The sequence below is a fragment of the Paramormyrops kingsleyae genome, chromosome 16 (genome assembly GCF_048594095.1).
Source record: "Paramormyrops kingsleyae isolate MSU_618 chromosome 16, PKINGS_0.4, whole genome shotgun sequence".
Taxonomy (NCBI): Eukaryota; Metazoa; Chordata; class Actinopteri; order Osteoglossiformes; family Mormyridae; genus Paramormyrops; species Paramormyrops kingsleyae.
In genome coordinates, this window is record NC_132812.1 from 230,904 (window position 1) to 244,622 (window position 13,719).

The window sequence follows — 13,719 nt, forward strand, 5'->3', positions numbered from 1 at the left end:
GGTGCTGGCAGAATAACATTTATTTCAACCATGCAGGTTCAAAATAACATTTTCTATTGAATGTAACAACTTATAACAAATTTTGCAAACCCCCAGCCCCTCCAAACATATCCACACAACCTGTAACCAGCAGGTTTGCAAAATTGAGCAATTGAGCACTTTACATGACAAATGGTAACTTTGGTAACAATCTTTGAACTCTCAACTGTTTAACCTAAACTAGTATGAAAACATAAACTGGCACAGTACCCGACTTTTTACTTTCTCTTCATTATGGGGAGAAGCTTTCCATTCTTTTTCATATGATCTACCTCTGACAAAAGTGCGGGATCATTGCTTAAGACATCTGAACACTTCTGGATAAAGGTCTGCAGCTTCTGGCCTCTGGAGCAGCCTTGTAGGAGTTCTTCATACTTCGTTTGAGACACAATGGCAAGTTCTGCAATTGCAACACTGGCAACCACTGTGTTCCTGTCCACTCCAACCGCCTTGTAAGAACACCTCAAGTTCTTCCCTTGCCTGAAATGATGCAAGACCTTTTTGTATCTCTTTACAACGTCCTTTGGATTCACAGCTGCAAAAACAAACAAACAAAAAAAAAATAATTAACCAAGCTGTGAAAATATCCATAACCTTGTAAAATTCTTTACTACTGTTCTTGTTAATGTAACATTTAATCATGTTTGTAAATCTTCCATTATGTAACATATTACACTGAAATGACTATTTTACTAAACCATACTCTAGATCAATAATAAAATTAATGTCAACACTATTCTTGATCAACATACTGTGTATCAAAAAAGATACGGTTAACACTGGAACATTTTACAGCCTGAAAGAATATGTGATATGCAAACTAGTTGTATCTTCTTGTAAAGGTATAACCAAAGCAACCCATAAACACTGAGACAAATCCAGTTGCAAGCCAGTTGTATCAGTGAAGTGTACTATAAACCAAGGGTCCCATAATTACAAGAACACTACAATTTTTGTCTTTTTCTTGTGTATTGCAGGCTCTCCTTAAGGAGGTCCTAGACATGACATCACTCCTGAAAAAGTTATCTACACTGACAGCTTCAGTAAAGACTTCTCTCCACTAACTTCTAATTGCTGATCCAGCCACCAATGGACCCTTTTCACAAGACTGTGATGACGCGTTTTAACGGTCATCATCATAACGCATTGACATTTATTCATATTTTGATTTTTGAAAAAAACAACGTATGTACATTTGTAAGACTATACTTTGTATTATATCACCTTTTTATCAAGTTACAAAAAACTAGTTAACGCTAATGCAATATCTCTGTCATTTTTTTCCTTTGATTGAAAATCGTGAAAACACTAAACCCGGAAATGTGAGAAAGGTCCATCAACTGCTCAGCTAAAGACGATAAAATCCAACACCACTTACCTCTCTTTAAAAAGTTTCTTTCCTTCCTTATCTTCTCTTTCTTCTTCTTCTTCCCCTTCTGGGTCTTCTTTTTCTTGTACTTGTTGCGCTTTTTTACTTTCTTTCTCTGACAATCAGAAGATGAGGAGGAGGATGAGGAGGATGAAGAAGACAAGGAAGATGATGTAGAGGATGCCGCTTGCTAGAATGACTCTGATGAGTTAGAAAAGTCTGAGTCATTGAGGTCAGCTGACACATTTGTCCGAGCACTACTTTTCTTCTTGTCTAATGCAGAGGGAGAAATACAGAGAGCTTAATACTGAGACACGTAACACCAAAATACAGTCATGACCTCATCAGAATAAATATTTTTTCTAAATATTTGTCACAGATAACGTTTGTTACTTTAATAGTGAAAATGTAGTAAAATGTAAATCCTTGTGTTTACTGTCAGTTTCCTTTGCTGAATTGCTATACCCAAGTAAGTTAGGGCCAGTTCCAATACCTCATGGTTTTGGTATTTCATACTTGCCCACTTGTCTTATGTACTTTCCATTTTCTTTTATTTTTTGGCCAAAGTGTGCAAATAGACATCTAGACTTACAAATTATGAGAATTTTGTATTTTTAGGTGGACTAATTATTTAAGTCAAACTGTTTGTGCCCTCTCACAAACATACGGATCCCATTATTTTTTGACAATGAGATTCAATAACTTTCAAGGACAAATTAAGAGGTTGCATTAATTTTGAATACAAACAAAGTAAAAGATGATGAACACATTTTTTAACAATAAATTTAAATGACTTAGAGTAAATGAGAATTCTACCTGTTTTGTAAATGTATGTTATAGATCTTGTTGTGAGAACTCTATGTATACATTTAATTTAATTCGGATGTCACCATAAAGAAGAAAATATCTGTTCCTGTTTACATTTCATCACGTCTTTAAGGCCCCAGTACTTATCCAGTGAGTTTGACTTAGTTTCACACCAAGTTAGGCAAAAATTTTTGTGTTTCAGAGTATGTTTTAGTAGTTTGCCATAGCTGATCAACATGAAGTTTAGTTACTGTGAATGTAATTGTAAATTAGTTACATTCTGACAGCTGCTTTAGTAGGGAGTCTCTTTCTTCGGTCAACTCAGCAATTTTCTTTGATTGAAGGTCTTCTTTTTTCTTTGCCTCACTGAGTTGTGTGCGACATTTTTTTGCAAACAGCACAGCTGTCGGGGATTGTATCACTCCTGAAATGATACAGAAAGTTGTTAACAGGATGTGTATTAGTGAATTTGTATAAATTAACCATTAAGTTAACTATACTGTCTAAAATAAATAAGGTTTTTTGTCTGGGCCTATTTTATATTATGATATATTTTGTGCTTTACATGCAACAGTACATACAGTATTATTGTAGAAACAGGTTTACATCATTTCAATATCATTAGCATGTTTAAAAAAATAAAATTAAATATGGGCAAGGCTCTGGGCCTGATTTTTCACCTATCAGGTGATTATGCAAAAGAAGTGTACACTTTCAAATCACCTAACCCACGTTATGTTTAAATTTTAGCAGTGACTTCAATCTGTGGGGTCATGTTGACCCTAAATATTTTAATACATGCAGGGGCGGATCTAGAAAAATATTTATGTGGTGGCAAGAGGGGGGCAGGAATTTCTGAGGGGTGGCAACGTATGGCAGACGTTTATATACTGAATTTAATCATAGTTATCACCAGGGCTCTCAACTTTTCCAAGAACCTCGGAGTGAGATATTGGGGTGTGGGTGGCCGATGCAGGTAGCGGTGGGGGGGGGTTACGACCGTCATCTCTCGGTGTTATCTCGTGCTACATTCAGCGCAGTCGGACATTGGAGATTCACGCTCGTAAATGTCAAATTGGCCGTAATTTTTCTTTTAATTCGTTGCTGCCAACTGGGATGGCAGCAGGGGTGGCAAGGCTTTCTTTTAGGGTGGCATTTGCCACCCTATGCCACCCCGGTAGATCCGCCCCTGAATACATGATGATACATTACTCATATTGAATTGTATTTTTTAAGACTTAAGGCATTTAAAACACTATTTAAAACCATGTAAATAATAAATAACATTTTTAAATGCTTCTTGTACTGATCAAAAAGTTTTGGTGCATCTAAAAAAAACGTTAGCTAAGTAACATTACATTGCTTGCAGTTAGCTAGCAGAAATGTTACCACTGTGTGGTAAATGTACACTTACCTGTGCTGCTGCTACTGCCCGCTTCATCTGTTTCTCTTTGCTCGACGGTTGTTTCATCTGTATTCTGTTTGAACCGTTTTCTATAACGGGTGGAAGGTTTTTCGGTACTGATCGGTGCTGCCATTTCTCCCGCTAGTTCACATGCTCCTACTGGCCACGTACGTCACAACTAATACAACCAATTAGAACACTTAATAGTAAAAATTTTATATTTTGCATTTTTTCTTAATTAGAGTAAAAAATGATAAAATAAATGTTTAAATAAATTATTACATATTCGTGTAATGGTAATTCTTTAAAAATACTTTTACAATTTAACATTGTTTTCTATGGATCTGATTGGCTGTGTATGGGTGACCCCAGCGCTACAATTTGAAAGTTTTGGCGCGACCACACACAGTCCGTGGGAGGGAGACCAGAGGAGACCTACGCGTACAAGGCCAAGTATGCCAAGTTTAGCTAGAAAGTTGAGCGAGCTGGTTGAGGAAAAGAAACATCTGAAACTTATAAAATGGCTGCAGAAGAAAAAAATACTTAAAAGGAGGATTAAATGTAATTCCTGTAGTCACAGAATGAAGTTGAAGCAAAGTAATTGCATTGACAATTTTGAATGGTAAGTAAGGTGGGGTGGTGAATTTTGAGATCTGTAACAGGGTTCGAAATTAACTTTTTTGATCACCAGCCAAAGTGGCTGGTAACTTTCTGAAGTTACCAGCCAATCAGAATTTCCATTAGACAAATTTTTACGTGGTGAAAATAAGAGATTATGAATGCCACTGAATGAAAATTTGATCATTTTATTAACAGTGCATGAAAAACGCACAGAAAGTGCAATACACACAACAAACTATACAGTTATAAACTGTTATAAACTTAACTATACATCCCCACCACGAAACTCTTAGTTTTATTTTTTTCTTTCGTGTACTCACGGCAAATCTGACAAAACATGACCGCATTTTTACTATCAAACACTAGCCAATGACAACCTTTCTGCCATTTACAATTAAACTTCCTTCTCTTTGTTTCGCACGCTCTGTCAACATTTTCATCTTCTGCCTCCTTCCTCTTCTCACCTCTTCCTGATCCTGACGTCTGTCCTAACCACCGCAGCATTTTGATTTTAGCTTATTTCGCTGTCCAGCTCAGTCCTCTTTGCTCATCCGATATTTCCTATTTCTTGTTTGTGTTTTCGCGCTCTCGTCGTTGATTGGACCCGCAAACCGAAGCGTACAGTATCTGCGTGCTGCTGCCTTAGGTATCTAAAACGTCACCCGTAGTGTAGTGTTCATGTGAAATGTAGGACGGAGGGGACAAACGACCCAGAGCGTCTCTGACATGATTTGCATGACTGGTTCATGCATCACCGGCCAAACTGGCTGGTAAGTTTTTATCAATACCCGCCAAAATGATTTTTAACCCGCATTTGGCGGGTTGGCGGGTGTTAATTTCGAACCCTGATCTGTAATGTAATGCATACCTAATGCATTCATAGTTTTACTTTTTTATTCTTTTAAATTAAATTATGCAATGCATTATGTATTACATACACATATTGTATTTTTATAAAAGCTTGATTTTCATAGGTAGTTATTATAGATGTCAGATAACTGTATGTAATGTGTGAAAGTATTTTTAAAAATAGTGAAAATTCATAATTTTCATATTGTAGTAAATTATGAAATAGTATAAAATAGCTCAGATCTCCAAATCAAATGTACAATACTTGTGCCAATGGACTTTCACCTCTGTAGATCACACGTTCACTATTGTATCTGAATTTATATGTAAAAACCTATTTGCCTTCTATGCATATTTCTTTTCACTTATCTGCCAGGAGGTGCCAGCGAAGTAGTCACAGAGGCAGAAGAATGAAGAAGTCAGTTAGGCACGAGTCAATATTTAGTCATTCCAAAGTCTCAATCTTCAAATGGATGAAATTTCTGTACAGGTTAGTTTAATCCCCCCCCCCCCCCCCCCCCCACACACACACACACACACACGCCCCAATCACATGTGGTCAATTAATTTTCTGTACTTTCTGTACTGTATTTATTAGGTTTTCTCAAGGACTTCGTTTGCGGCAAATTGATATGATCGAGGATGACATAGCAGGGAGCTCTGCAACCTTGTCAATGATGGCCAAAAGAGTGCGAGAGGCATGTGTGGTGGCAATGGACAAATTGAGGAGAAGAAGAGGACAACATATCGGGGGCAGAAAACAGTTCATTGTTATAGATGAGAGTCACTTTCGACATAAAAGAAAGGCAAGAGTCATAATTATGTTAACACTTTATTTTACGGTGTCCTTGTTGCACGTTACATGTATTTACTATTATAAAAACAATAAAATATGCATAATTGCAGGTAACCCTAAGCCAAACCCTAATCCTAACCAAATAGAAAGTACATGTAGTTAATTAATATTACTCAAAACTTAAATGTATAATTACAGTGCAACAAGGACACCTTAAAATAAATTGTAACCATAATTATTATTAATATTTTTATTACATAACTATTATAATTTAAACTATCCACCATAATTACACAGGGTTTGAACCATGATCTATTTTAATTAATTTCAAATCTATTTAAAATTCCTTTCTTTCTTTGGACTTTTCTCAGTATGGGCGAGGCAGAATGGATGGTGGATGGAAAAGGAGGAAGTGGGTGTTTGGCATGCTGGGGGTGAAATACCAAGGACACAAATCTGCAAAACCAGTCCTCCGCTTAGTTGAAAGGAGGACCAGAAGGGAACTGATTCCACTTATTGCTCACCATGCCAAGAGAGGGTCCATTATCATCAGTGATGAGTGGAGGGCTTACAGACATGCTCTGCCCCAGCTTGGTTACAAGCATTATACTGTGAACCACAGTGTGGCATTCGTTGATGCCCAGACAGGAGCTCATACCCAACACATTGAGAGGGCCTGGAGGACCTTCAAGGAGAATGTGTGGAGGCTCAGGGGTAACCGCACAGAAGAACTACTGGTTGACCACCTTGCAGTTATTGAATGGCAAGAATGGCTGGCGAAAGATTATCACAGTGGACCCTTAGGTCGTCTCATTCATGACATTGGGAAACTCTATAGATAGATAAAGTTGTACTTTAAGTGGTATTTCCCGCACTTTTGTCAGAGGTAGATCATATGAAAAAGAATGGAAAGCTTTCTCCGCTGTTTCCTGCGTGAGCGAAACTGGTTGCTACCGCGCGAACTTTAAAACTATAGATATCACCTAAATAATAATTAGAATTAATTAGAATTAAGTCATCGGAAAAAATAAAAATCCTTACAAGCTTAATAGTCTTCTGATAATTCTCCAAACCCCTACGGATTAATCACCTTCGCAAGCACCGACCCACGATCTCCATTCAATCAAAAAGGTGCTTCCAGCTTTAGAACTTACCGTTTCACGTAAGTACAACATCATGTCTCCTGTTCCGTGTTCTGAGTGCAATATGTTTAGTTATTCTTCTCCGGTTATTAGCGGTACGTTTACCTGTGAGAAGTGTCAGTTAGTCGCTAGGCTGACGGAGAAGATTGTAGTTTTAGAGGGACGTATCCGGACGTTACGGGACATTCAGGAAACGGAGAGTTTTATTGATTCAGTGTTAGCGGCTCCGGATATGTCCGCCATAGCTATTCAGTCTCCCCCCGCTCCGGCAGCAGAGCCTACGCAGCAAGGCGAGTGGGTGACGACCCGGCGGCATAGTCGTAAATCCAACCAAAATTCACACCGGCACCATTCGCCCATTCGCGTTTCCAACAGGTTCTCCCCACTCAGTGAAACTCCCGCTGAGACACCTGTTGAAAGTGCTCTAGTAATAGGCGACTCTATTCTAAGAAACGTGAGAGTAGCGACTCCGGCGACCATAGTTAATTGTCTCCCTGGTGCCAGAGCGACCGACATCTCGGCAAACTTAAAAGTGCTGGCTAAAAGTAAACGTAAATACTCTAACATTATTATCCACGTCGGCACTAATGATGTCCGATTGAGGCAATCGGAGATCACGAAATCAAATTTTATAGAGGTGTGCAACCTTGCGAAGAAGATGTGTGTGTCAGTAACGTGCTCTGGCCCTATCCCTGCTAGACGTGGCGATGAAATGTACAGCAGATTATCGTCGCTACATCGCTGGCTGTCGGAATGGTGCCCGATAAATGGTGTGGGTTATATTGACAACTGGCGGATGTTTTGGGGTAGGCCTGGGCTTTTGAAGAGGGACGGTATTCACCCCTCGCGGGCTGGTGCTGACCTCTTGTCTAAAAGCATAGCTCATAGTCTCCAGACAAATCGCTGACTAACTAGAGCCAAGCCCAGGCGGCAGGCAAACCGGCATAACCGACCGCCTGCTAGTCGCCTAGAGTCGTCACCTAGGGTTCATTTTATTGAGACTGTGTCTGTTCCCCGCGTTTTTAATCATGGAAGCCGATTCCACCGTAGTGTGTGCCATAATAACTTAATAAAAATTACAATGAATCCGATACTAGAAAACAGCTGTGATGCAGGGCTTAAACTTAAACTTGGACTTATGAATGTAAGATCACTGGCTCCTAAGGCACTATTAATAAATGAAATAATTACTGATTTTAGTCTTGGTGCCATATGCCTCACGGAGACCTGGCTTAAACCAAATGAATTCATGGCACTGAATGAATCTACTCCAGCTGAATACAGTTACAAGCATAACCCTCGACCAAATCGCAAAGGTGGTGGTGTTGCTGCAATTTTTCAATCCAGCCTAGGAGTGACTGAGAAATGTGGTCTTAGTTTCAGCACATTTGAAACTCTTGTTCTTAGTCTTGCTGGCTCATCTCTTTCTTGCTCTTCACCCCAAATCACCATTGTTATTGTTTATAGACCACCTGGGCCGTACAGTAATTTTCTTAAGGAGTTCACTGATTTTTTAACTAACCTGGTGGTCAGTACTGACAAAGCTGTTATTGTGGGTGATTTTAACATTCATATGGAGAAAGATAGTGATCCTTTAAAAATAGCGTTTACAGCTATTCTTGACTCTCTAGGTGTATGTCAGAATGTAGTCGGGCCTACTCATGCCTGTAACCATACCCTTGATTTGATTATTAGTCATGGCATCTTGGTGGAACATGTATCTATTATGCCTCAGAGTCCCCTTCTCTCTGATCATTACTTGTTAACGTTTGAAATCCAGTATAGCCTCCCGTTGACCGCAGCTCCAAAGTGCAGAATCAGACGTTCCATTGCCTCACTAACTACAACAACATTTATGAAACAACTTCCACAGTCCTTCAGCCTTACATCTGAAGCATCGTGTATAAATGAACTTGAACAGGCGACTGCAAACATGGATAAATCCCTTCGTAGCACACTAGATCTTGTAGCTCCACTTAAGAAAATAAAGCATAGAGATAAGAAACCTGCCCCCTGGTACTCTGATCATACACGTGAACTCAAACAGGCATCACGCAAGCTAGAGCGCAAATGGCGCTCAACTAAACTAGAAGTTTTCAAATCTGCATGGAAAGAGAGCCTGTCTAAATACAGACAAGCACTAGTGTCTGCTAGGTCTGTGTATCTCTCCAGATTAATAGACGGGAACAAAAACAATTCAAAATTCCTATTTGAATCCGTGGCTAGGTTAACACAGAATTCTCCATTAAACTCGCAAGTCCCACAATCTCTTAAGAGTAATGACTTTATTACATTCTTTAATGGTAAAATAACTAAGATTAGACAGACCATCCAGTGCACATCCTTAGCTACCTATGACTGCCAGACTCCTGCTAGTCTTATGCCTATCAATAATGAGACTTTTGAATCTTTCATTCCTATAAAACACCCAGAACTCCTGAGCTTAATTTCCTCCTGTAAATCCTCTACAAGCCTCATAGACCCAATTCCTACAAAATTTTTCAAGGAAATCGCACCACAGATTAGCAATACCCTGTTAAATGTGTTAAACTCTTCTCTTAAGCTTGGATATGTTCCTAAACCTTTTAAATTGGCTGTTATTAGACCCATTCTAAAGAAACCAAATCTTGACCCTAGTGTTTTAGGAAACTATAGACCAATCTCAAATCTTCCTTTCATTTCAAAGATCGTGGAAAAGGTTGTAGTTCGTCAGTTGTCTACTTTCCTACAAAAAAATAATAATAATGAATTGTATCAGTCTGGCTTTAGACCAAACCATAGCACAGAAACTGCTCTAGTCAAAGTAATGAATGATTTACTTATGGCTTCTGACCGTGGCTTGATATCGCTGTTGGTATTACTGGATTTAACTGCAGCATTTGATACTGTGGACCATAATATCCTCTTGGACCGGTTAGAAGGTGTAGTTGGCATTACAGGGACAGCACTCTCTTGGTTCCGCTCATATTTAACTGATCGCTATCAGTATGCACATGTGAACAACGAATCATCCAAGGCCACCAAAGTCACATACGGTGTCCCACAGGGATCAGTACTGGGCCCACTACTGTTTACACTATACATGCTACCGCTTGGTAACATTATTAGAAAACATGGTGTTGGTTTTCATTGTTATGCAGATGATACACAGTTATATATATCTGTTAACCCTGATGATACATCACTCCTATCTCGGTTAGAAGATTGTCTGTTAGATATTCGGTGCTGGATTCGGTGTTAAACACAGAAAAAACAGAAGTACTGGTGATTGGTCCCAAGGCTGCAAGAAATAAGTTTCACCACCTCAGCATTAGTGGCCTTCCTACACAACCTAACACAGTGGTTAGAAATCTTGGTCTTCTAGTAGATTCAGATCTATGTTTTGATGCTCACATAAGAAGTATTACTAGAACTGTGTTTTATCATCTACGAAACATAGCCAAGCTTCGTAAGATGCTCTCACTTCGTGATGCAGAAAAATTAATACATGCCTTCGTAACTACCAGACTAGACTACTGTAATGCCCTCCTTTCTGGTTGCCCGTCTGGTTCCTTAAATAAACTTCTGCTGGTACAAAATGCGGCAGCCAGAGTTCTCACAAACACTAAAAAATTTGATCACATCACACCAGTCTTATCCTCCCTTCATTGGTTACCAGTTAAGTCTCGGATTGACTATAAAATACTGCTGTTAACCTATAAAGCACTGAATGGCCTTGCACCAGACTACCTTAATAATCTGCTGAAAACATACAATCCCCCACGCTTGCTTCGATCTCAAGGTGCGGGATATCTGTTAGTACCTAGGGTAGAAAGATCTACGGCAGGCTGCAGAGCTTTCTCCTATAGAGCTCCTCAGCTGTGGAACGGTCTTCCACCGGATGTGCGGGTTTCAGGCTCACTTTCAATATTCAAGTCTAGACTAAAAACACACCTATTTAGTTTAGCTTATAGGGACACTAGTTCTAGCTCTAGCTAGCTTCTCACTCCCAGTTAAACCTATAGTGTGAGGTGTAGAGCTGGGTGGGGATCGGTGCCATTGGCTTTGGATAAACTGAATTGACAGTGCTGTCACTCTAGCTTCACAATTGCTTGTGGGATTGGAGTGCTGACATTTCAGGGACTCCCCATGCCTGCATTCCCACCTGCCTCTCCCTCCTACTTATGCTGCCATAGCCATATCTGCCGGAGCATTGCACTTCATATTGCACTCATCTAACTTTTAGCACTGCCTATAGTCTCCCTTACTTTGACTAATTGCATTTATTTCCACCACCTTCTCCTGGGTGGTGCTACCTGGAGCTTTCAATCTATCAAGATGTCCAGCACACCCTGCAACATGTGACGTCGCCACTGCCAATGACGACCGTGCATCCAGCTCGCCGTTCTGCCAGTGTCATCTTCCTTGTATGACCCGCTCCCTGCCTTCTGGCTGCCTGGCGATTGGAGGAAGTGTTGGCACCGGCTTGTCATCTCCCCCCTGCTCCCCGTTTGTGTTTCAGACTAAACTGTATTTGACTCTCCCTGCCGGCCCCTGGAGGATGGGCTCCCCCTTTGAGTCTGGTCCCTCCCAAGGTTTCTTCCTTCTAGGGAGTTTTTCCTTGCCACTGTCGCCTATGGCTTACTCACTGGGGGCTTTGGGTGGGGATGCTGTAAAGCGCTTTGGGACAATGTAATGTTGTGATAATGCGCTATACAAAAATAAATTTGTTGTTGTTGTTGTTCTCCCCATAATGAAGAGAAAGTAAAAAGTCGGGTACTGTGCCAGTTTATGTTTTCATACTAGTTTAGGTTAAACAGTTGAGAGTTCAAAGATTGTTACCAAAGTTACCATTTGTCATGTAAAGTGCTCAATTGCTCAATTTTGCAAACCTGCTGGTTACAGGTTGTGTGGATATGTTTGGAGGGGCTGGGGGTTTGCAAAATTTGTTATAAGTTGTTACATTCAATAGAAAATGTTATTTTGAACCTGCATGGTTGAAATAAATGTTATTCTGCCAGCACCATTATGCATTATTTCCTCATACTTGTACACTGTTAAAGAGTGATTGTTTTGCAGCTTACAGTAATCATCTTTACAAAGATTTGCAGATGATTTACTTATTGACATTGTAATAGGTCAGGAATAGCAGAAATTATATATTTTTTTTCTAATTTGTACGTGTTACAGTAATTAGGGGATGCAGAAAGTGTTGTAAATGCCTTGTGTACAGCTACAGATGATTTGAAACAGGTAAAAAAGATCTACGAATGATGAGTAAAACATTTACAAGTGATGAGTAGTTTACACTTTAGATTAGGGGATGCAGAAAGTGTTGTAAATGCCTTGTGTACAGCTACAGATGATTTGAAACAGGTAAAAAAGATCTACGAATGATGAGTAAAACATGTACAAGTGATGAGTAGTTTACACTTTAGATTAGGGGATGCAGAAAGTGTTGTAAATGCCTTGTGTACAGCTACAGATGATTTGAAACAGGTAAAAAAGATCTACGAATGATGAGTAAAACATTTACAAGTGATGAGTAGTTTACACTTTAGATTAGGGGATGCAGAAAGTGTTGTAAATGCCTTGTGTACAGCTACAGATGATTTGAAACAGGTAAGAAAGATCTATGAATGATGAGTAAAACATTTACAAGTGATGAGTAGTTTACACTTTAGATTAGGGGATGCAGAAAGTGTTGTAAATGCCTTGTGTACAGCTACAGATGATTTGAAACAGGTAAAAAAGATCTACGAATGATGAGTAAAACATTTACAAGTGATGAGTAGTTTACACTTTAAATTAGGGGATGCAGAAAGTGTTGTAAATGCCTTGTGTACAGCTACAGATGATTTGAAACAGGTAAAAAAGATCTACGAATGATGAGTAAAACATTTACAAGTGATGAGTAGTTTACACTTTAGATTAGGGGATGCAGAAAGTGTTGTAAATGCCTTGTGTACAGCTACAGATGATTTGAAACAGGTAAGAAAGATCTACGAATGATGAGTAAAACATTTACAAGTGATGAGTAGTTTACACTTTAGATTAGGGGATGCAGAAAGTGTTGTAAATGCCTTGTGTACAGCTACAGATGATTTGAAACAGGTAAAAAAGATCTACGAATGATGAGTAAAACATTTACAAGTGATGAGTAGTTTACACTTTAGATTAGGGGATGCAGAAAGTGTTGTAAATGCCTTGTGTACAGCTACAGATGATTTGAAACAGGTAAGAAAGATCTATGAATGATGAGTAAAACATTTACAAGTGATGAGTAGTTTACACTTTAGATTAGGGGATGCAGAAAGTGTTGTAAATGCCTTGTGTACAGCTACAGATGATTTGAAACAGGTAAAAAAGATCTACGAATGATGAGTAAAACATTTACAAGTGATGAGTAGTTTACACTTTAGATTAGGGGATGCAGAAAGTGTTGTAAATGCCTTGTGTACAGCTACAGATGATTTGAAACAGGTAAAAAAGATCTACGAATGATGAGTAAAACATTTACAAGTGATGAGTAGTTTACACTTTAGATTAGGGGATGCAGAAAGTGTTGTAAATGCCTTGTGTACAGCTACCGATGATTTGAAACAGGTAAGAAAGATCTACGAATGATGAGTAAAACATTTACAAGTGATGAGTAGTTTACACTTTAGATTAGGGGATGCAGAAAGTGTTGTAAATGCCTTGTGTACAGCTA

The 13,719-nt window shown here is 39.1% G+C and overlaps 2 protein-coding genes across 2 annotated transcripts in view; one reads left to right on the top strand and one right to left on the bottom strand.

The window, feature by feature from the left end:
• Positions 1 to 13,719, top strand: part of LOC140578879 (uncharacterized) — a 170,131-nt gene that overhangs the window by 142,611 nt on the left and 13,801 nt on the right. The window lies entirely within an intron of this gene.
• On the bottom strand, positions 109 to 3,686 carry LOC111850994 (coiled-coil domain-containing protein 106-like). Its single transcript, XM_072700194.1, has 3 exons — positions 3,630 to 3,686; positions 1,418 to 1,598; positions 109 to 574 (listed from the first exon to the last, which is right to left on the bottom strand). The coding sequence occupies exons 1-3, from the start codon at positions 3,684 to 3,686 to the stop codon at positions 258 to 260; spliced, it is 555 nt and encodes a 184-aa protein (XP_072556295.1). The 3' UTR covers positions 109 to 257.